The sequence below is a fragment of the Taudactylus pleione genome, unplaced genomic scaffold (assembly GCF_031769625.1).
Source record: "Taudactylus pleione unplaced genomic scaffold, aTauple2 ptg000021l, whole genome shotgun sequence".
Classification (NCBI taxonomy): Eukaryota; Metazoa; Chordata; class Amphibia; order Anura; family Myobatrachidae; genus Taudactylus; species Taudactylus pleione.
In genome coordinates, this window is record NW_028284423.1 from 8,493,249 (window position 1) to 8,518,630 (window position 25,382).

General features: G+C 44.0%; 1 protein-coding gene across 2 annotated transcripts in view; it reads left to right on the forward strand.

The window, feature by feature from the left end:
• Positions 1-816: 816 nt before the first annotated feature.
• ZNF827 (zinc finger protein 827) overlaps positions 817-25,382 on the forward strand; it is a 221,367-nt gene continuing 196,801 nt past the window's right edge. For both annotated transcript variants that reach the window (XM_088448431.1, XM_088448432.1), the window contains exon 1: positions 817-1,304. In XM_088448431.1, the coding sequence (XP_088304557.1) occupies positions 1,262-1,304 (43 nt within the window). In that variant the 5' untranslated portion in view covers positions 817-1,261. The remainder of the gene's footprint in view (positions 1,305-25,382) is intronic.

A 25,382-nucleotide genomic window follows, 5' to 3' on the forward strand; every position in this document is an offset into this window, starting at 1 on the left:
CACAATTGCTCCGATGATGATCCCAGGCTGTGACCTCAGTCGCAGCGCTGGGATCGCAGATGCAGCAAGGTGGTGTCTGTTTCCTAAACACACCTCCTGTTGCATATGCAATTCAGTTTGTGAACTGTAAAATAGTCATGCTGCAAGCACTACTGTACCGTAGAATGTTTCATAAGTGAACAGGAAAATGATGTAAACAATGTTGAACTAGATCCCTTTACTTCTGAGGAGGTATCAACAGGTGCTTCCATTGCAATAACAGCACACTTTGCTACAAATGCAAGTATTGGCACTAATGTTACTGATCCATACTGTTGAAGACAATGACGCTCTTTGATCTCTTTCAATATTGTGATGAAAAACTCTGCTCATTTTTTATTTATTTTGTAACTACCGCAATAGTCAATTTTTTTGTATTTATGTTTATCTATCTATCCATCCATCCACATTCAGGTACATGTTACCAGATATATGGTATAAGTTTATTTATTTACATTAAAATGGCACTTCACACAACAGAAAAAATCCCCCCACCTCAAATAAAAATAATCTACAGACAAATGCTTCATTAAAACACAATGAGAAAAAAAAATGCTAAAAGTTTTGTATAAAGCTCTTAAGCTGTTTTACCAATGGCATTAACCTCAAGAGTGTTTTTACTGCAGTCCCTGCACATCTCTACCTCCTCCCTACAGGAGCTGAAGGGGAGCAGGGTGTGCAAAGTGCAAGGGGAGGAGGAGAGAGCCTAGGGCAGCAGCTCTGCACTGTGACCCAGCCTTGGCTGTGAGCTTGTCTGCTGTATGTCTGAGACTGGGAGGCTGCCCCTCCATATGTGCATGTATGTGCGTGTGTCTGTGTGTGTGCTCTACCGCCGCCACTGCTGCCCTTTGATCCTTGCAATAGTGTTAGGGGGCTAGAAGACACACACAGGGTGCTGCCATAGACACCAGCGGCAGCAGCACCAGCTCCTCATCATCACCATGTAGCCCTTCCATTGCACACATACATACGTATAGATCACATCCATTCCCCCATTGAAGAATATTTATTACGGCTGGGGGAGGGAGGTGAAAGGGAGGACAAGCCAGGTGCAACGACCAAGCTCCCTGACTCCAGGAACCCGCAGGAGCCGCTCTGATCACCGGGTCCCTGCCTTTGCACTGCTCCCATCTGGCTGCTCCCACCGAGGAGGAGAATGTGATCGCCTTGGATAATAACCCCCCGAGCTCTCTATAGACAGATCACATAGAAAGGGGACAAAATGCCCAGGAGGAAGCAGGAGCAACCCCAGCGCCTTCCCTCACGTAAGTCACCAGCAGCATTGCTATATTGTGTGTGTGTCTGGCTCTCTGCAGCTCCCTGCCTGCTTTCTGCATTAGTTTAGGGTTACAGAGGTGAAACTGACAAAGACATAGCAAAGCCCAGCAGGGTTATTATTATTATTACTACTCTTTTTAGGTCTCAGCCAGGCAGCCATGTTGGTGATGAGCAGCCCTGTGCTCTCTATTTTTTTAATCATTTTTTTCCTTCCCCTAATAGTATATGGAGGTTTTGTATAGAGCCATGCCCCCGCCCCCGTGCCTCTTCTTCACCCCACCTTGCACCCGTTTTGCATCTCGCTCCCCTGCCTACTGCTGCTTAGTCCCTGGCTGGGGTCTTGCAGGCAGAGGCAGCTGCTGCTGTGCCCGGAATCAATAGGGCTCTGTCCCCGGGTAAAGGTTGCGGCCAGCTCCGGCTGCTGAGCCTGTCGGCCCCGGGAGGAGAGGCAGCAGCAGATGCAAGGGGGAGGGGGAGGTTTGTGCAAGAAAACCCAAGGGGTGGGCCAAGTAGAGGAGGGGAGAGAGAGACGAGAAAAGGGGGTGTCTGTGTATAGGAATCCCTTCTTCTGAAAGTGGAGGCTGTGGGGCTGGTGGTGGCCCGGACGCTGGGTGTAGTAGAGAGGGTCACATGAGTCAGGCTAGATTCCATGCCCCAGCCTGTGTACTGTGCCAGCCAGCAGTGCAATAGTTTCCATAGCAGAGCTGTGTGTGACAGTCCCCAGGATCACACATCACTCTCCCTGCTGCTGCTGCAAGGATGGCTACAGTATATTAAAAAAAATAACAAAAAAACTTTTTTTATTTGAAGAATGAGGACTTGTGGGAGCCAACCTGGACTACAGAGCATAGGGCTCCCACTTATTTAACCGTTTCCATGCTAGGGGTACTCTAAACCTGGTTTTTGCCTTCAAGCATGTTTTGATTTAAAATCTAGTTATATTGTACAGGCCAATATAAAGTGTGTGTGTGTGTATATATATATATATATATATATATATATATATAATATAATTTCTCATGTATTCATTATTTTGTTAATATAATTGTGTGGTTCGTTTCATCCTACATTACTATGTTTAGTTGTACCTGGTACACTTGAAATGGCAATCTGACACATAAGGCTGTGAGTCACATTGCACACATTTGTGACATTGACATTTGACAGGACGTTTCCTGCCTACAAAGCCATTGGCTAGGAGATAATTGGCTGGGATATATACTGTATGTTGTATAGTTAACTGTATGCAGGGTTTTTTATTTATTTTGAAATAAAAAAAAAAAAAAGCTCTTGTTTACTGTGCTTGCCCCAGTTCAGCTGAGGATGTGTGCTTGTCTGTGTTTCCCTGCCTGTGTATGTAAGCCACAGCCGGTCACCTGAAGTTCACAAGGTTGGGGGAAGGGAGGGGTCAGGTTGTTGCTTCCCATGTGCAGCCATTTGCTCTCTGCTGCAGACGGATCACGATCAATATCCATAACATAAATATATGTATGCCTGTCTCTGACACAGTGGGAAGAGTAGAGGCTCTGTTGCAGCCCGGGCAGGATAGGCAGCATTATATTAATAAGTCCACTCCTGAAGGTCTCCATTGCAGCTCTTACATATTCCTGCTATCTATGAACCCTTTATGCTCTCTGCTGGTTTATGCTTGGCATTCAGAGGAGGACATTATTGGATTTTCTTTTCAGGACATGCCCACTAGGCTAGGAACCCATATATATGCAGTCTAGTGCATGAGGCTTTGCTCCACTGGGGTAATTCAAGTGCAGTAGTGTTATCCAGTGGTGTAGGGGTATTGTGCACATCACCCCAAGCTCCATGTATTATTTTTTTTCTTACATTTTGTGGCCAATTATCTCCCCCTTTCAGAGACATTTCTGTAAAAGGAACGAGGGGCAGTAACGGGCAACTGCCCTGGGCCGCCTGCAGCCCCTCAACCCTTTGCCTGAAGCCCCCACTCCTTCCTGCTTTTGTTATATGTGTTTATTATACCTTATAATGCTTATTTAAAAGGCCTGCTGATATAATATTAAGGGTACTGTGTGGCCCTATTGAAGGTTAGAGGGCTGCCCAGTGCGGCCTTGGTATGTAGAGTAATCATAATTATTTTCAGGTTATCCCTAATGTGTGGCTCATTTGCTGCAACTCTCTTCCTCATAGTTAGTATAAAACATAGTTTGCAAGCTTTTTTATACAAATGTTTTAAATGGTAAGAAGTGCATGCTCTAGGACCAGGGCTTTGGCTAGTTTACATCTGGAAGAGGCACTGACATTGCAGAAGTTGTATGAGGTCCATGAAAGGGTTAACAGAATTTGAGATGTTTTTGCTATTGTTTTTTTTTTGCCTTGAAACCAGTAATATGTAAGAAGTGAGCAGATCTGCAAACTGCGACCTCTACTGCACAGTAGATGTAGATTTAAGTGGCAGAGCCATGTGACCTTGACCCCGACCCCAGCTACTCCCCTCCAGCTGTGAGTCATTCTCCATTTTAGCTCAGTCACTGTGGCCTGTACGGTCCCTAGGAGCATGCACTGTATCTGTCCAATAAACGTCTTCTTCATCCGATTCCCCAAGACCAACAATGACTTTTCTTCTTGTCTGTCAATGTTCTGTCAGTTCCATATTTACATTCCAATGTTTTGGAACACTTAGCAGATTCTGATGAAGTTTAAAACTATTGAGCAACACAAATTATGCTGATTTAAAAGTTTGTAGTTGAAATGATAATATATTTAAATGTTCGCTAGTAAATAGTGTTTTGTTATAATTAGTCCTTTTTTTTTTTTTTTTTAATAAGCAACTCAGATTTCCCTCTGAAGGAATTTTTATTCTAATAACTTTATTGTTGCAATTTGTGGCATTTACAATAAACAAAACTTGCTTTGAATTACTATATTGGCCATTTTCTTTAAATTGTGGTTAAAAAACCATGTTATTGTTGCCACTATGACTGACTTCACATTGCTCTGGTTGGAAGTTGACATTGCCTTAACTTTAAAATGGGGTGAATGCAATTCTGCGGGAAGTGCTTCTAGGCATCGCCAGTGGAGCCTTAACTACTGCATGCACATTCGCAGGCATAGACACATGCCCAAAACGGTCGCAACACACCTGCGTCTGAGTCGCCACCACTCGTTACAGTACCTGCCGCAAACGCTCCCTGACTGTCAATAGCTCTGTATCCAAGTACCCACTGCGACTGCCGTCAGTAATGATACTTGGTGCATGCTCAGTGCAAGTCATATGCATGCACAGTACTAAAATAATCCCATCCACCTCTGAATAAAGCTGCATACACACACAACGATTTTATGAACGATTTTCTGTCAGATTATCTGTCAGATTTTTTTAAAGTGTAATGAACGATTTTTTTGAACTACAAACGATTTTTGCATATTCCCTCAATGAAAATCGTTCAGTTGACAAGTCTGACTGAACTACAAACGTGAACGCGCATGAATGATAATCGTTCATCGTTTGACTCAGAAAGTGAACGATTTTTTCAAATGATTATCGTTAAACGATATCATTTAACGATAATCGTTCAAAAAATCGTTGTGTGTATGCAGCTTAATGGAGCATACACACGGTCAGATTTGTCAGATGAACGTTTGAACGATTTTACCAAAGTTTTGAACGATTGAACGATTTTTGACTGCATTAAAATGAATGGAATCGTCCAAGTCTGACTGCAAACACATCAGATGTCAGATATCGTTATCTGAAAAATGGGAACGTTCATCGTCCATCGTTCAGGCATGTCAGATATGTCAGATTTTCCTTCAGATATGAACGACTGAACGATTTTTAAATCATTATCGTTCAGATCTGAAGGAAAAATCTGACCGTGTGTATGCATCATAAGGCACATGTTTTCTTGTCTAGCTCATCCTGATTAGGAAACAAGTGCACTGACATATATGATGCATGTCTTTTATTCAATGCTATTGCTTGTAAATGGCAAGTATATATTTTACCAGGTTTCAAATTGACCACTTGCTGACAATATTCTGCTGCCTATTCATGTCATATCATTTTGGCTAGGTAAATAACGAAGTAATACACATGTGCTACTCTGTGCAGGATACCAGTATGGTTTAATAAATGCAACAGTGTGTTTCATAACATGGGCTATGTTGTTTCCTGCAAGTCAATTCATATAGCAGAACACCTTGATAAATGTTGCTTTAGTTAGAATGAAAAGTAATTTAGAATAGATTTAAGTAGTCTATTGTGTATATATAAAAAGTAAGCGACATGCTGCTTTTGGTTAAATGTTTATATTGCCATGGTGAAAGAGCCATGGACAAAGAGTGATTGGTTTATTGTAGCCCTAGAGAGTGACAGGCTTTGGCACCACAAGCAAACTGCTATGAAAGGACAGCTGACTTTATGTACAAGGCATGCTGGGAATTGTAGTTTTAGATCTGCTGGAATATACTATAGGAAGTTATTTTAATAGATGGCTTTATATTGTTGACAAAGTACACTTTTTGTTTTTTTATTGATTTAAACATTGATGCTCACTTTAGCACGGCATGCCATAGTTAGTAAGCAATTCATTGTGAAATGACCCAAAAGTTCTTATTTTTGAAAATTATCTCTGGATACAGGTCACATACAATTAAATATCACATTATACCAAGGAGGTCACTTTTCTGGGTGCTTATAAAAAAAAAAACAAAAAAAAAAAAACAACTAATGATGAAGTCGCTTTGATATGTCCTGGATCATCTGCTGGAAGTGGAGAATGCTGTTTGATCTCTTTTTGTGCTTGGATAATACACTTATTGTTTTCTTTCCCTCTTCCTCCTAGTAGCATAATAGAGAGGAACCACTTCTGCTACTGTCACCATTACTAGAGTACAGTGCTCTGTGCCTTGTGACGGTTGTGGCAGCAGCCTGGTTGCATTTGGGGTATGCCTGATTGCTACAGTTCAGTCCCCGAATGTCTCATCATTTCTAATTGTTATAAATGCTGCTATTAAACAAGGAGCTAATATGGGTCTGCAAGATTGATCTGAAAGTTAGGGGTCAAGATGTATTTTCTGGTGCGTATTTCATGTTAAGGGTACATATTGGCAAGTAGCATAAGAGAATACCTAGTAAAGGCAAGCAAACATGATATTTCTATTGCCCAAGTTGTAGCATATCATACTGGCTTCTGACCCCATTACACATCCCAAGCCTGTGCTCCTAATCTTCCTCTGCCTCCTCCCTCAGAGACAACACACTGTTGTTACTATATCCAGAACTGCAATCTTGTTTTACCAGAGACACTATGACACCATGACCAGGATTTTCCTATAGAAGTGCGTGAGGCCCTGACCACTAAAACGAGTCCTAACTGTTCCCTGCATGCATTGTGGAGGCGGTTGCCATTCAGAGCCCATCTTAAAAACACATGGAAAAAAGGGAAAATCAGGTTTGTTTTTAGTCACCTGCGACTGGGGTTGAATAACCCTGATTTAGACATATTTTATGCACAGCTAGTCACACCCCAGTGCTTTCACTTACACCTTTCTCTCTTAAAGCAGACCATGGTCTTAAACTTGCTCTTCTAAGGCTCTGTTCAGTTGCCATGTGTAGGGCTTCCATACAGGGCCATAACTAGGGGTATGTGAGCAGCACCTCCATGTGTAGAGCTCCCATACAGGGCCATAACTAGGGGTATGTGAGCAGCACCTCCATGTGTAGAGCTCCCATACAGGGCCATAACTAGGGGTATGTGAGCAGCACCTCCATGTGTAGAGCTCCCATACAGGGCCATAACTAGGGGTATGTGAGCAGCACCTCCATGTGTAGGGCTCCCATACAGGGCCATAACTAGGGGTATGTGAGCAGCACCTCCATGTGTAGAGCTCCCATACAGGGCCATAACTAGGGGTATGTGAGCAGCACCTCCATGTGTAGAGCTCCCATACAGGGCCATAACTAGGGGTATGTGAGCAGCACCTCCATGTGTAGGGCTACCATACAGGGCCATAACTAGGGGTATGTCAGCAGCACCTCCATGTGTAGGGCTCCCATACAGGGCCATAACTAGGGGTATGTGAGCAGCACCTCCATGTGTAGAGCTCCCATACAGGGCCATAACTAGGGGTATGTGAGCAGCACCTCCATGTGTAGAGCTCCCATACAGGGCCATAACTAGGGGTATGTGAGCAGCACCTCCATGTGTAGAGCTCCCATACAGGCCCATAACTAGGGGTATGTGAGCAGCACCTCCACTCAGAACGCAAAACTCTGTGGACGGTACCGTAGCAGCGCCACGGCCCATGCTTCTGGCTAGCAGGATGCCTGGGGCCACTATCGTTACCGCAATGCCAACCGGAGGGTCCTTTGGATGCCCCACTATCTGTGTGTCTGTGCAACTTGTCTTGGTCCTGGTGGCCCCACCAGGCCGCATTGAGCCCTGTTAAGGCACTGCTCCCATATGTCCATTTTCACAGGATAATCACATTTTGGGCAGAGCAGTGGTATTGTGGTTAGCATTACTACCTCACATCATTGAGATCACCATTTAATTTCCCTAACAAAATCCTATATGTGTGGAGTTTGCATGTCCTTCCAGTGTTTGCATGGGGTTTCTCCAGATACTCCGGTTCCCTGTTACATTCCAAAAACATACTAGGTAGGTTAATTGGCTTATGACAAAGATTAACCCTAGTGTGTATGTGTCCATGTGGTAGGGAATATAAATTGTGAGCTCCACTAGGGCAGGGACTAATGTGAATGGATAAAATATTCTCTGTAAGTGCAGTGTAGTGTGCGCTATATAAATAACTGTGAATAAATAAGTAAATGCATACTTTTTCTACTTCAAAATCTGTGACTTTGAATACTCTTGTTGAATTCAGACACCCAGTGCTTCTTTATTACCAGAACTAGGGGTCTATTTACTAAGCAGTGTTAGGAGACAGAGTGAAAAGTGATAAGAAAGTAATAAGGTGCCCGCCAATCAGCTCCCAACTGTCATTTTTCAAACACAGCCTATGAGATGACAGTTGGGAGCTGATTGGCTGGCACCTTATCACTATCTTATCACTTTTCACTCTGTCTCCTAACACTGCTTAGTAAATAGACCCCCTAGTGTTTTAGTGTGTGGTACAAAATTTGACCATTCGGGGGGTCTATTTACTAAGCAGTGTTAGGAAACAGAGTGAAAGTGATAAGGTGCCAGCCAATCAGCTCCCAACTGTCATCTCACAGGCTGTGTTTGAAAAATGACAATTGGGAGCTAATTGGATGGCACCTTATCACTTACTTATCACTTTTCACCCTGTCTCCTAACACTGATTAGTAAATAGACCCCTCAGAATGTTGTCCTGCTCTGAATGGACAGAAGGTTCACTTGTCACATTCATAGGACGAGTTGCCGTTGCAACAGAATACAATTTTCCCCCCTCGCGGCCCAATCTCACCCCGGATTTGCATATTTTTGTACGCAGTATTACAGGACTGCGAACAAAAATCCACGAGTCTAGCTGTACCGTAAATGCAGCATATAGCTATATTTACTCGTGGCTAATTGGACCGAGCCCATAATGTCGACATCAGGGCCATAACTAGGGATATGGACTGATGCCATCATACAGAGCGCAGGGATGTGAAAGCAGCACAGTCGTTTCCCCACGACCCTTGATTCTGGCAAGCAGGGTGCTGTTCCAGTATCGCTGCTGCAGTGCCTCCCGACGTGTCCTTTGCAACAGCTCAAAGTTTCCTCAGGACACTAGGAGCAGTGCTGTACTTTTCTGTCCCGGCTGCCTCGCCTCCTCTGCACAATGTCATCCGCTATGGGGATGGGGCCTGCACAGGCACTCTCCGGAGCCCAGCAACGCCGCTGGTCGACATTGCCACAATGTGGACATTATGGGCGGAATTCAATTGATTTCGCGGCCCACATCTCCCGTCTAAAGTGACAGGAGATCGCGGGCCGCTATTCAATTGTGCCAGCGTTTCACGCTGATCGCACCCAAAGTGGTCGGATTTAGCCGCGTAAAACGGCTAACCCCGACCAAAGTGCTGGGCGCGATCGCAAAAAGTGATGTTTGGGCGCCCAAACGTCACTTTTCGCACATTTCAGCTCTCATCCCCCAGGGGCTGCGAGCTGAAATGTAGCGCTTGGCAGCTGATCGCGCCCGACAGGAGCAAGAATAGAATAGCTCCGTCGGGCGCGATAGGGGATGAAAAGAATTGAATTCCGCCCTATGAATGTTGACAGTCCACATGTCAACCATGCAGATTAACATTGGTGAGGTAATACCAATACCAGGGCATACCAATCCTAACACTAAAATCAGGGGGGGGGGAATTGTCAACATTCTCATGTCGACATTCTGAACATCGTTTTTAAAGTATTAACTGTTAAGCTGCATTTGATTGTTATAGACTGTGCACATTAAATATTACATGTACAGTACTAACTGTTTGGTTCACTGAAAATGTGAGTTTGCTGTAATGCTAATTAGGGCAGCAAAATGTATTCCCTCCTTGTGTTTTTGCTAAGGATTCTTCATCAATAGTTTTTATTGAAGTTCAGTAAACAAATATGGCAAAAGGGATACAAAACAAAGAATAAGGCAGTAGGGAACCACAGTTTGTACATATGAATAAACACAAAACATTAAGATACATGTACAAATAGTAAATGGGTGTGATAATGGAGACAAAGGCCCTCATTCAGAGCCGGACGCTCTGAGCAGAGCGCTCGCTCTGAATGAGGGCCGTCCTCCATAAAAATGGAACGTCCTCCTGGACGCTCGTATAGCTGTGGGTCACCACCCACAGCACATACGAGCGTGCAGGATGATGGTCGCGATGGTCTTGACCATCGCGACCATCGCCAGTGCGACCAGAAGCCTGTGGTCGGGTTTTTCGACCTCAAGCCCTGGAGTGATTTTGGCTCTATCAGAGCCAAAATCACTCCCACTGACATCACTAGTGATGTCAGTGGGGCCGGCTTCTGACGGTAGGCGTTCCCTTGGGAACGCCTCCGTCTGGCCGGCACGCCCACCAAAGGGGGCGTGCTGTCAATCAACATCGACAGCACGCCCCCTTTGATCAGACACAACGAGCGAAGGAAAGTCCTTCGCTCGTCGCGTCTGGCGCATGCGCACGACGGAGCTCCCTCCGTCGTGCGCATGCGCAGTGCACACCATCGACCCACTTGCGAGCGGACAGCCGCTTGCGAGTGGGTCTGCATGAGGCCCAAAGCCCATATTTTGGCGTCACAATTGATGTCTTCCAGTGAATGCAGAGGGGAGATATGAAAGTAAATCAGCTCCTTCTCTAATCCTAGGGGTAAACATGTAGAAGGGCAATTCTAAGCGAAGGCTGTAAACTGCATTCTGAAATTTAGGAGATTAACTGGAATAACTCATGCCACAGAGACTGAACCCATGGGCTATCCCAAAATATATGATATATGTCAAACAGGACGGAGAAGTTCCTCCAACAGAATTTAGAATGGGAAGTCCACATTTAGTGGCGCTTCGCCAGTGTGAGGTAAAGACTGTGTAATCATTTACATTTTAATTCTGTATGATTATAACACTTAAATAATCAGTGTGCTGTAAGATAAGCAGTTTTCCACCGTTTTAATAGCGAGTGTTGTTTTTTTAAACTCAGTTCCCATTGTTGTTGCTACTTAGTTTTGTCTCCTATGTTGTCCCCTAGGATATATGAATACCAAAAGCCAATAGACCCTTTAGTGTTACCTATAGTGAATTGGGGCGAAAAGTCCGGTTGAGGTTGCGCTGTGGAATCCTGCATCCTAATCATACTGGTGATCCAATCACTAATTAGAAGGTAGGTAAAAAGTTCACTGGCAGAGAAGCAAATTGAGCCTGGAGAAATGTGAATGGGAGTATGGAGTTCACATGCATGGCATCAGCAATCTGTAATACTGTATGCACCAATCACACCAGGCAGAGACATTAATATCTGGGATTAGGCGAGAGGGTGCGAGGTGGTAGAAAAAGCCCTTTTGATAAAGACAAAAGATTATCCCACACTTTAAGGGAATCTAAAATCGCTTTAAGGGTTTGAGTAGCCAAAGGGCGTATCTGTCTGGATGTCCATGAGGTCCAGAAGGATATAATGAGTCCATCCAGGGTTTTGTACCTGGCTGTAGCGCCCAATCACCAAGATCCATCATCTGACCAGTCCTTGGTGTCATAATTCCAATGAGAGATTTGTTTGTGGACTGTAGTGAATATTTCTTTTGACTCGCACTGTGATGTTCTGCGAAAATCCCTTGGAGTCCCATGATAGTTACTAGTGCACTGCCACTCTCACTCTCATTGACCAATGACAAGAAGGCAGCTTAAAGACTATATAGATGCACAAGAGACCTAAATCATGGCAGTTATGTATTTTTTTTCCCAAAGGGCTTCTAAATATCCCTGTTATATTTGATCACGTTAGACCCTGCATACAGATAATGTGAAATGGGTATCATTGAATCCTATATCAAGTGTAAAAACCCATAGCAACCATTCAGTAATTAGTTTGAATGGCCTATTGCAGTTTAGCCAGTGAGACATATTGCCATGGAATATTGCCCTTTTCAACTTTATAGGTCAATAATCTGTAAATTGTTGATATTTATCCCTCACCAACAGTGGTCTCTATTTGATGTATTTCTTGTAATAGACTGTAAGCTCTCACGTACAGTGACCTCTCTACCCTATGTCTTATCTATCACACTTTTTGTTACCCGTATTTGTACTTGTTCTCTTTTAGGGGTGATTGTACTTTCTATGCCTTGTACTAGTCTGTCCGGTGTTGCAGTTTTGCTGCGCCTTACAAATAAGTGTCAATAATAATGATGATGATAGTCCATTTAGTACAATTTCTCCACATGGTCAAAGTTTCCTTTTCCACGTCATATGTATTTTGTATTTACCATGCAGCTAAACACGGCTCAGGTTAAACTTAGCATGGCTGGATATAAAACACTATTAATATGCAGCCTAATAGTTCCATGCCACAAATGGGTTGTAATTGTAGCTGCTATATTAGTCAATATTAAAACTAGCTTACATTGTTGTGTTGACAGTAGAGGACACCTATTGGAGACTCCTGTGAGTCTTCAAAGTTGTCAGCCAGAACTCTATGGCTATATAGCAGTACCTGCCTTAATAAATCTTAAATATAAAATTGGAACTGGAGGAGTTCCAAGTGCTCGTTCTCAGAAGTGGTTGAAGGGTACCATGTGTGCAGCAGCAGTCATGTTGACTTATTCCTCCTCCTTTATCATCTACCCTTGCATATTGTCCATAGTTTGGGCAGTAAGTAAGGATTGTTGCCTCACAGTTCTGGTGTCATGGGCTAGTTTCTGACCAGGTTACTCTCTGTGTACAGTTTGTGTTTTCTCCTCATATTTGCATTGGTTTCCTGAGGTTGTTCTAATTTCCACAAACCCTCCAAAGAATTACTTGTAGGTTACTTGGTCCCTGGTAAAATGATCTCTATTGTCCCTGGTAGGTAATATAGAATGTAAGCTGCACAGGGGTAGGGACTTGTATAACTGATCAAATAGTCTGTATAAAGTGCTGTGTAATATGTAGGCACTATATAAATAACTGTTAAATTAAAGTAATAGATTATTTCTGACTAAGGGGCCCATACATCAGCAATCAATAAGTGCAATTCTGCGTTTTGCAAATGATTGTTAAAAAAAACGGCAATGTATAAGGTTCAATGATTGCTGACTCAAAAAGTGATTGGATTCGGTGAATCAGGTTGCCCAACATGTTGGATTCTGCCGACCAATCGGCGCAGTAGATTGCTAGTGTATGGCACCGATCAGCTGTTTTGCAAATAGTTACTAGTAAAATATGATGAGCCTTTCACGATTTTTAGCAGAGTAATGTGCACAGATAGCGTGAGGAGGTGTTAATATGAGAAGCGGAATGGGCTGGGGACAGTAGTTCTCCTGATGAATTGATACACCAGAGTATAGTATAACTCACCAGACTGAGTAATCTTGATTAAATGTGTAACTCAGTAGTTGATGCTGGTGGCGATTAGTCCACATGTGGTACAGCTTAACCAGTTCTCAGAATTATTATATACCAGGTAGAACAAAGGTAGCATATGGCGACACAGGGAATTACACAGGTGTAACAGTGGTAGATGTAATACACTGTTTGTGGCAGCCTGGAATTCAGGGTATTGCTGGATGTTATAGTGCATCGGGAGTGATCGCTGTTCAGACATCAGCAGATGGTAGCATTGATGGTCTAGTGTACAATGGTGGTGGTATAGTGTACTTGCAGGCACACAACATGGCACTGTAGGTATCTTTGGTGGTGAGAGTCTCCTGGTCTATCCTATCCTCATGGACACCTCTCTTAGCTGAGTCCTGGTGGGTCTTTGTGGCCGCCAGCTTACTCCTACCTGTACAGTGCTTCACAGGACACAACATGTCCCGTACATCCATCACAGGACACAACATGACCTGTACATCCATCACTGGACACATCATGACCCGTACATCCATCACTGGACACAACATGACCCGTACATCCATCACAGGACACATGACCCGTACATCCATCACTGGACACAACATGACCCGTACATCCATCACAGGACACAACATGACCCGTACATCCATCACAGGACACAACATGACCCGTACATCCATCACAGGACACAACATGACCCGTACATCCATCACAGGACACAACATGACCCGTACATCCATCACTGGACACAACATGACCCGTACATCCATCACTGGACACAACATGACCCGTACATCCATCACTGGACACAACATGACCCGTACATCCATCACTGGACACAACATGACCCGTACATCCATCACAGGACACAACATGACCCGTACATCCATCACAGGACACAACATGAGCATCATATCACATTTGGCATTTCTTTCTTGCAATGTAAGAAATTGAGTTTAGACAAATACCTTTTGCAAAACGAAGCATCAACATTTTGAATATGTTTCAGTCCATAATTCTGCAAAATAAAAATTTGAGCATGAGAAATCAGACCGGAAACATAAACTGCACTGACTAAAGCATTCTTCATCAGATCAGCAATGTTGATGGCCTTCTCTGAACAAAGCTCCGTCGTGCGCATGTGCGAGACCTGGATAGCGACAGGCAATCCGTCACTCCGGGTCTTGTACCAAAGGGGGCGTGCTGTCGATGTTGAGTGACAGCACGCCCCCTTTGGTGGGCGGGCCGGGGGAGTGGCTGCCCAAATGGAGGCTTTCCCATGTGAACGCCTCCTTTTGGCGCTGGCCCCACTGACATCACAATTGATGTCAGTGGGAGAGCTTTCGGCTCTGTTAGAGCCGAAAGCTCTCTGGGGCTTGCGGCAACGAGACCCTACCACAAGGGTCTCATCGCAAGCCCGATGATCTTGACCATCGCGACCATCTTCCTGGCCGCTCGCTATAGCAACTATGCGAGCGGCCAGGAGGCCGTTCTATAAAAGAAAAAGACCGGCCCTGATTCAGAGCGAGCGCTCTGCCAGCGCGTCCGGCTCTGAATCAGGGCCACAGTGAACAATTCCAGCAAATTCCTCACTAAACTTTCTAGGTGGTTTCCCTTGTTGCTCCTCATGGAACTCTCAAATGGTTGTATACTTTTGTTATTTAACTCTTCCCAGGCACGCTCTCAGCTGCAGGCATATCAATTGACACAGGACCCTGTGGGTGCACAACATCCCTGTTAACACTAACTAAAATAGGCAAAGACAGTAGCCTTAGCTCTGATTACAGAATCCAAGCATGATGCATTCAGTTGACTTGAAATCAAGTTTGTGTCTTCTATCTTAAGGTACATGAGCGTAAGCTCTAGTTCCATACACATGTAAATGGCTGATATTTGGCTTTTTTTCAGTCCACGCTTCCAATGGTGGCATCTTCTTGACTGCCACTATAGGTGATTGATTTTTAAGGTAAACAGCTGTTCTTACTGTTTCAGCCCAACATTTCTTATCGAGATTTGAATCACTCAGCATAGTTTTAGTTCTCTCAGCTTCTGACTTGTTTGGTTTTCAACGAGATTATTTTACAATTTGACCCTATTTGTCACTTCGCTTTTATTCCTCAACAAATAAACATGTGTTATCCTTGTATCATTATCAATGAGTGTAATTAAGTAATGCCTGCCATAAGTTGCTACACTGCCATCAGAGTGTAATGGCAGTGTAGCCATTACTTGATACACAGACATTAGAGTGTAAAGAAGTAACGCCACATCTCCATTTGTCCACACACGTCAGTATGCACTAACTCTAATGGCACTTGTGCTCTGGATGTGAACTTAGAAAAGGTGCAACATGTCTGCTTGCCTTTCACACAGCTCTGACACGCTGGTCTTTCATGATTGTCCCTTTTCACCATATCACTCTGAAGCTTCTGTACTCCGTCATGGCCTAGGTGCCCTAACTCGCTGTGCCACAGTTCTATTGATTGGGTGGATTCCTCAATGACCATTGCACGGCACTCCACAGTGTCAAGGAAATATAGTTGTTGGTACTGAGTAGCTGCAGCAATAACCATCCGTCTTTGGTTGTACTCTTCACACCGACCCGTCGCAAACAGGACTCTATCTTCTCTCCTACACAGCAGTCACGTTGGTTAGGTACAAACATACATCTTCCACATCAGTGACAACTTCCTTAGCTCTCACTCTCGGGCATAGTGTAATTGTGATGACATGAGTTGTATATAGGACCTTTCCTCCGATACCTCGGACTCTAGTTGAATCACATAGCCTTAATGGCATTACAAATGAAATGCCTTGTGGCTCCTGAGTCCATGTACTAGCAGTCTCTATGGTTGCTGTCTGCCACATTCAAGGCTGACTCATTGCTGCTGTCACATTTAAGTGATGAGGTGCCACTTAATATGCTCAGTTTGCAATCTGAGTCTGTATGACTCAACTTGTGACACTTAAAATATCTTGGGCCAAATGTAATAGGGTGATAGTTTAGAAAATGTGAGAGTTTTCTCACATTTTTTAAAGTTGGCCAGTGTAACAGAGTCATGTTTTTCAGACTCAAAAAACTCTCACGATTTAAACTCTCATCCAGATGTTTTCCCATTTTGAAAATACAACTAGACCAATATAATAGTGTGAGAGTTTACTGCTAAACTCTTACATTTTCTAAATTCTCACACTATTACATTAGGCCCCTGATCTTAAACTTTGTGTGCTGTGTTTCAGTAGGCATGCTCTGCAATAAGTTAGCATGTACAGTGTCTGCTTAGCTTCATAGTACTGGACTTTAATGTCATTACCAAGAAGCTGCATATGTGTATTTATAATGGGTGCAGGGTGTGCAATGCACATGGGCCTCCCCAGCACCGTACACCCTGCACCCGAAGTATACTTACCTTGTTCCAGCAAGCGGGTCCCTCCTCCGCGGCTCCATGTTTGCTCTTTTGTGTGCATGCACCATCTTCCTGAATTACAAAAAAATAAAATGCATACATATCTGAGTCAGGCCCAATGTGTGCCAGAAGGTTGGTTCTCCTCATTAAGTCTTTGGGGCATATTCAGTTAGGTGCGGTCTGATCTTTCCTAAAATTGTTAATTTTAGGAAAAATCAGCAGGACTTGCTCTGGGACCCCGGCGGCACCCCCCTGAGGACTAGTTAAGCAATTGGAAGTTTCCAATTAGCTTAATTGGTCCTTAACTACTCACCTTCCGAAGCGGTGTCTTCTCTTCCAGTGTCGGGACCCGGTCTCCTGCAACAATGGTGAGTATGTCAGTGTGTGTAATGTTTTGTGTGTGTGTGTGTGTGACCCCTGTGTACACCGCCTGTATGGGAGCTGGGAGAACTACATCTCCCAGCAGCCCTTGCGACTCCCTGCAGCCTCTGGAGACTCCCAGCAGCCACCTCCCCAGTGACAAGAAGGAGGGGAGGTCACCTCCAGAGACCCACGAGCAGTTAAGTGTAATTTTTCAGCTGTGAAACCCTGCGACCACTTTTTTTCATTGGATACCACGGGTATCAGGAATGCGCATACCCGTGGTAATCCAAAATTGGGCACAAGGTTTTTTACCTCACTAAAGCTCGCGCCCCATTGGATATGTCCCTTTATCTTCATAAGCCATTTGCAGTGCCATCCACATATCATAAGTTGTAACTTTGCCGTAGATAATTGAATAAATATGTGATCCCACCACTAAACCAATTTTCCTCATAGCTCTGTCCACATCTTCAAGACTTACCCAGTCACCCGGGGTCTGAGTTGCAGATAATCTGGCTGCCTCTTCCGGGAGGGAGCTGCCAATTCAGCATTGCAGGGGGCGTGGTTGGAATAGTGGGCATAGCCGGACTGGTTTTGTGGGCGGGGCCTGACCACGCAATTGCGTCATTTTGGTCCCACCCCTGCTACAAAATGTCGAGATTACTGGCATTGTGAAGCAGGGAGTGGGGCCGAAATTATGCGATTCAGTGTGCATTGCGTCATCTGCCTCCCCCGCTGCGGGGGTTTCTCTTAAAACTGTGGGGAAGGGGGGACGGACGGAGGGGTACGGCAGCAGCCGGGAGGCTTGCCTGCCTTTCCGCGGGGCTTGGGAGCGGCACACTATTTTCGGTAGGCTCTAGGCCGAATCGGGAGGCTAGGCAAGTATGCCCTGGGTACTAGTGACCTTCCACATTTTTTTCTGCTTTAACTGCATCTCCATGGGACACCTCTATGCAGAGTAGTTTTCAGCACGTCAGCTTTTCAAAACTCATGCTGCTCCCTATACTGTACATTTCTATCATACAGATGAAGAAGGGTCTGTCTTTACTCAATCAGATTCTCTTATTCCATGTCATCTGCAGCCTTGTTGATCTTGGTATCAGCATGTACCACAATAGGGGTATCTGTTTTTTTTTTGACAGGATGACAGCTTTGGAACATTAGCCTGGTGATTAGTGAGATGTTTAGTATGGATGATGGTGTTCACTAGCATGTGGTTGGAGACAGCTCATGAGCGCACTAATTCCAACAACGATTGGTAGATCCGTTTTTTGGTGATAATGATCTGCGTATCGGTAATGTATAGGTGCATATTGGTGGATTAGAGAATCTTTAAATTGGGGAACAAACACAGAATCGGTGAATCGTTTTTTTGTGATTGCTGATCTGTGGGCCCCATTAACCAGCAAAGGACAACAGAACGCTGTTTATTTGCATTAAATGCTCAATTGTATCTGCTACTGCATGCAATGAGCTATATACACAGTTGTTGCCTTCATCCAGTGCATTAATGTAGAACTAAACATAAATGGGTATTTATGATAAGCCAAAGTAAAAGATTAAGTTTACCTGATTGTTGTAGCAGCTCTGTTTATTCAGAAGACTATTATTAAAGTGTATCTGCAATGCAGTTTTGAAAATGTTAATGGTACAGACTGGGTAAAAGCCTAACCACATACATACAATTTATTAGTAAATTAAACATTCCTTATATTTACTGTTGATGTGAACAGAAGTCACTGTGACATTGATCTTTTGCGATTTGTTTAGTGTGCCATCCATCTGCAATCTGGTACCTGGTGATTCTCACACTGAGCATGCTCCTGCCAATAAATACATTATTATTATTATTATTATTATTATTATTATTAACATTTATTAATAGAGCGCCAGTATATTCCATTGCGCTTTACAATTGGGAACAAACCGTAATAGAACAAGACTGGGTAATAACAGACAGACAAAGATGTAAAAGGGCCCTGCTCGCAGACTTACAATCTATAGGGAAATAGGATAGGCATTGATACACAAGGATAGGTGCTACCTGTTGCATATTGGTCCAGGCAGGTTGCAGAGGTTCTTGGTGGGCTGTATGATCCAGTCACACAGGAATGTTGGCCTGGGGTGAAGAAAGAGAATATGTAAAGTTATGTGTGGTCTTTATAGAGGGGATGTAATTGAGTAGAATAGCTTTTGGAGGTTGTTTGACTAATGCCCACGCTCCTATTTTAAAAATGTACATGGAGACTGAATCTAAACATATTTTCTCAGACCATATTATTTTTCTTCAGGAATCTGGATGCTGAGTTTGTTTAGGTTGTATTTACTGATATGGTTATTGTTTTACTGTGCCCCACTGGAGTATACTGACTATGGACCACTGAGTATACAGAGTATTGGCCTCTGGGTATAATGAATGTTGGCAGGGCTCAAGAGCTCTTCTCTTGTGCCCTTTGTACATTCTGGGGTACATTTACTAAAGTTTCTAAAAAGGCAAAGAAGGGATTGTCCATAGCAACCAAACACATTCTTGCTGTTATTTGTCTAGTATAGTGTACAAAATGAGAGCTAGAATCTGACTGGTTTCTATGGTTAACACCTTTTCTTTTCCTTTTTAGAAGCTTTCATAAATTAACCCTTCTTTATGATCTTCTTTCATGACCCTCAAGCCCTAGGAAATAATATGACAAAAGTACACATAACTATGTGATGGGGGGGCTTTGTTTGTTTTTCACTAAGTGTTTCAAGCCGCTGACAAAATGAACTGCGACTGCGTAAAAATGCATTTGTGTATATCATCCTCAAGAATAGTCATATTCTTGAGGATGATATACATTTGCTTGAAAAAAAAAAGTAATTCTAAAGTTGGAATTCAATAGTATGCATTGTACAGTATGCGATGTGCTGTTCCAGAAGGGCACATCATGCCTGCCGACACCACAAGTTTTGCCACTGCACATCTATGGGGTTCAAGGGACAACTTGCGATGTCGGCACTAACCTAAATGCCTGATATGTACGCATTCACTTTGAACTGAATTCCTCACCTAAATTTTTTACCCATTTATTTGAAGTGTTCTAAAGTAAAATGTGATTCTATAGGGTTAGACTAAGGACCGAATTCAATTAGAGGCAAAAAACCACGATCGCCGAAAAGCGCGATGATTTTGCATCATTCGCCTGTTTGGACGCGATGGTTTTGCCATGCGCATTTCCACTTTTCTCCCTATTCAATTCCAGAATAGGCGAAAACGCGGATAGGCAAATGTAGTGAATAACAAAATTAGCAAAAAGGACAGCATATTTTGGGGAAATCAGTCTGTACCCCATAAAAAGAGTAACTGACCCTGGGAATTAATAAAGAAGAGTATTAATAGCCCTAATAAAAGTATTTAGTGATCTTAAATTGTGTCAAATGGCTGTTATATGCATGTTGTTGTTATTATTATTATTATTATTATTATTATTATTATTATTATTATTATTATTATCATTTATTTATATGGCACCACAAATGTTCTGCAGTGCCTTACAAAGCACATAAACAAGTTGTAGACAAGCGACTTACAGAACAATACAGGACCAGGACATAGCTAATATATATTGCTACATTAGCGACCATAACGCCCAGATAAGCAACAGAGCATAAGCAACCAAGTGTTAGGTGCCCTAGTGGAGAGTAAGAAGTAGATGAAACTAAAGTAGGGAGAAGCACAAGAGGGTAGAGGGCCCTGCTCGTAAGAGCTTACATTCTAAAAGGGAGGGGAAGACAAACAGGGGTGACACAGATGGGGTAGATGGGGCGTAAGGAGCATGTAGCAGGGAGTTAGAATGATAGCTGGAAGGCTTTGATGAAGTAGTGGGTCTTAAGACCCCATTTGAAGGATTGCAAAGAGGTGAAGAGTCTGATGGGGAGTGGGAGAGAGTTCCAGAGGTGGGGAGCAGTGTGGGCAAAATCTTGGAGGCGGGAGTGGAAGGAAGTAATTAGGTGGCATGAAAGGTGGCGTGCATTAGTTGAACGAAGAGAGTGGAGAGGAGAGTGAAGGGAGATGAGATCAGAGATGTATATGGGAGAAGATTGGGTGAGGGCTTTGTAAGTGAGCGTGAGAACCTTAAATTGGGTTCTAAAAGGGAAGGGGAGCCAGTGGAGGGTTTGTAGGAGAGAGGCGGCAGATGTAGAGCGTTTGGAGAGGAAGATAAGCCATGCAGCAGCATTAAGGATAGACTGGAGAGGCGAGAGATGGGATTTGGGGAGGCCGGATAGGAGGAGGTTACAGTAGTCCAATCTGGAGATGACCAGTGAGTGTATGAGGGTTTTAGTAGCAACCTGGGTGAGATAGGGTCTGATCTTAGAAATATTTTTTAGATGGAAACGACAGGACTGTGAAAGGCTCTGGATATGTGGAGAGGGATGAGTCCAGGATAACTCCAAGACAGCGCACCTTGGGACTAGATGAGATAATTATTCCATCAATTGATAAAGAAATAGTGGGAAGTGAGGTCATTTGGTACGGTGGGAAGACGATCAGCTCTGTCTTAGACATATTAAGTTTAAGAAATCTCTGGGACATCCAGGAAGAGATAGCAGAGAGACAGTTGGAGATACGAGTCAGAAGAGAGGGGGAGATATCAGGGGAGGAAAGGTAGATTTGAGTATCATCAGCATAGAGATGATAATGGAGGTCAAAAGAGCTGACGAGTTCACCTAGAGAGGAAGTATAGAGGGAGAATAGGAGAGGTCCAAGAACAGAACCTTGGGGAGCACCTACTATAAGAGGCTGTGGGGGGGAAGAGGAGTCATGAGAGGAAACTGAGAAAGATCGGTCAGAGAGGTAGGACGACAGCCAGGAGAGAGCAGTGTCACGTAGCCCAAGGGAGTGAAGGATATGCAGCAGGAGAGGGTGGTCCACGGTGTCAAAAGCAGCAAAGAAATCGAGGAGAATGAGAAGAGAGTAGTGGCCTTTGGATTTGGCAGCAAGGAGGTCGTTGCTGACTTTTGTGAGGGCAGTTTCAGTGGAGTGGAGAGAACTGAAGCCGGACTGAAAAGGGTCAAGGAGGGAGTGGGAGGAAAGAAAACCAGTAAGGTGTTTGTAGACAATCCGCTCAAGGAGTTTGGAGGCAAAAGGGAGGAGAGAGATGGGTCGGTAGTTAGAAAGAAGGTTAGGATTAAGGGTAGGTTTTTTAAGAATGGGGGAGACAAGGGCATGCTTGAAAGCAGAAGGAACAGTGCCTGATGAGAGGGAGAGGTTAATGAGGTGGGCAAGATGGGAGCAGGCAGAAAGAGAGAGGAAGCGGAGGAGGCGGAAGGGGATAGGATCAAGGGGGGAGGGGGAAGTGGGGGAGAACCAGATGAGGACCATGACTTCCTCTCCAGATACAGGGGAGAAGGATGTTAGAGTTGGTAAAGTTGATGGGGAGGGGTGATCTGGGAAAGGAGGAGGTGGAGAGCTGGGGGACTGGTTGGATATGATGTCCTGATGTATGGAATCAATTTTAGATGTAAAGTAGGTAGCAAAGTCAAGGGCAGAGAGCAAGGAGGGGAGATGAGGAGGGGGTGAGCGAAGGAGGGAGTTGAAAGTGGTGAAGAGACGCTGGGGATTAGAGGACTGAGAGGAGATGAGGATCTTGAAATATGACTGTTTAGAGAGGATGAGAGCATAAATTTGAAATGGAGAAAATCTGCCTTAGAGCGTGATCTTCTCCACTGTCGCCCGGCGGTTTGTGAACACTTTTGGTGGTATCTGGTGCATTTGGAATGCCAGGGTTGAGGAGTAGATCTGCGAGTGTGAGTAGTGATCGCCGGAGCAACAGAGTCCAGAGCAGAAGTAAGGGAGGCGTTGTATAGGAAAGTGGCTTGATCAGGGCAGGAGAGAGAGAGGATAGGGGAGAGAAGTGAGTCAAGCAGGGAAGAAAAGGAAACTATCGATAGAGTCAATGTTACGCTTAGTGATGGTGGCATTTGGAGGTAGAGTAGGGGAAGGAGAGAGGGACAGGTTAAAAGATAGAAGATGATGGTCAGAAAGTGGGAAAGGGGAATTGGAGTGATCAGAAATATCACATCGGTGAGTGAAGACCAGCTCAAGCATATGGCCACTCACATGGGAGGGTGAGGAGGTCCATAGGGAGAGACCAAGTGAAGATGTGAGGAGTTTGGAGGCAGAGGATTCTGTGGGGATATCAATTGGAATATTGAAGTCACCTAGGATAATTGAGGGAAGGTCTGTCTGAGGAGAGAAAGTGAGGGAGCCAGGAAGCAAAGTTGTCAAGGAACTTGGAGGGCCAGCTGGTAAATGACAGCTACTTGGAGGTGTACTGGGTGGAAGAGGCGTATAGCATGGACTTCAAATGTAGAGAATGTAAGGGATGGTTCAGAGGGTATGGGTTGGTATGAGTAACCAGGAGATAGGACCCCAAAACCACCACCATGGTGACCCCCAGGTCGTTGGGTGTGGGAATAGGTGAGGGCCCCAAAGGAGAGAGCTGCAGGAGAAGTGGTGTCAGAGGGTAAAATCCAGGTTTCAGAAATGGCTAGGAGATTCAGGGAGTTGGAGATGAAAAGGTTATGGGTTGGGACCAGTTTATTACAGACTGACCTGGCATTCCAGAGGGCACAGGATAGAGGGACAAAGTTTGTTGGAGAGATTTGAATGAGATTATCAGGGCTGCTCTAGCGTGGAGGTGAGATTAATTTGGGGGACCGGGATGAATAGAGTGTAGCGATGGTGCGGACACCAGTGCTAGAAGGGGAGCCACTAGAAGGTGGGCAGGAAGGGAGCTTAATGATATGTGGATGGATGTGGGGTGAAGTGACATGGAGAGGGGGGTGGGAGGAGGGATTAGCAGTGAGGTCGTAGGACCCCGGTGGAGTAAGTGGAGTAATGGGAGAAGATGGGGAGGAAGGTAAACAGAAGAGAGGAGATAAGGGGAAGAGGAAATGGAGGAGACAAGGGGGAAAGGATGAAGGTGGAAGCAGGGGGCAGAACAAAAGATTAGGTAGACACTGAGTGAAGGTGGGAGTTGAAGAAAACATGGTAATGGTAAAGATGATGTAAATAGGGGAAGAAAAAGTTGAAAGTAGGAATGAAGAAAGAATGTAAGAGTGCAGATTTCCAGAAATGCAGGTAAGAGTACAGTGTGAGAAAAGTGTGTCTGTAAAACAAAAGTTTATTATTGAGTATAATAAAAGTGGAGATTTGGTGGGAGCAGATATGCATGTTTGCATTAGTGTGAAAAAATTATAGAAAGCAATGTTTTTTGAGAAAAAAGAAGTACCGTAGTTAAATTTGGGGTACATGTAAATTACTGGTATATTTTGGTGTCTCTAAAGTGAAGATTTAAAAAAATCTCAAAAATACACCTGCTGCAGCCTCCTGCAATCTCATCCTTATACCCCCCAAAATACAAGGCCCCCTACTTTTTACCTATTTTACAACACTTTTTTAAAATTTTTGCCCCAAAAATGACAAGTTGTTTTTAGGGAAAGTTTTTTTTTTTTCCTTATTAGTCATTGGAGGGGGTGTGTCCAAAGGGTTCTGAATCAAGTCCTCACATTTGTACCCCAAAATAGAGATTTTTCACCTTCATTTTGCCTATAGAGTTTTTGCGTAGGTGAAAATGTCCTGGAATTGAATTGGGCGAAAAGCAGAACACAGGCAAAAACCACAAATCGGCAAAAACTTTTTCTCTGATCGCGGCTTTTCGCCTCTAATTGAATTCAGCCCTAAGCTTGAAATCATATCAGACATGTTGCATTATCTGTTAAAAACAAACAAACAAAAAGCTGTAGGGGCCTGCTACGGTTACAACTGTCTGTCGTGATTCCATGTGACAGGCAGACAATGGGGACGATTCAATAACCGCGTGTTGATAGCGCCGGTAAGGTGTTCCTGGAGATGTTCAATACAGTGCACTGTTAGGCTGACTTTAGTAGTAGGATCCAAGCAGACATTCGACTAGGCTGCGAGGCTGTTTGCCGGCTTATTAACAGCCTAGTAGCTGGCTATTTAGTCGGAGAATGCTGGTTCTCGCTACTAAACAACCAGGTTTAGTCGCGAGAAACTGGCATTCTCCGACTTAAGTTGTAATAGTCGGACTAAACAGTGCAGTGAATTGAATAGCTCCGGGACCAGCTTCCCAGCACTATTCACCTCGCACTTAATTGAATTGCCCCCAAAATGACTGTGCTGCAACTTTGTCATGTTGCTTCTGCTGCAGACAAATATCTCTCATTTATCATTAATGCGAGATGCATGTCTGAAACATAATTGAAGAGATGAATGCTTGCCACACTAATTTATTCATAACTATAGGCATATAAGAG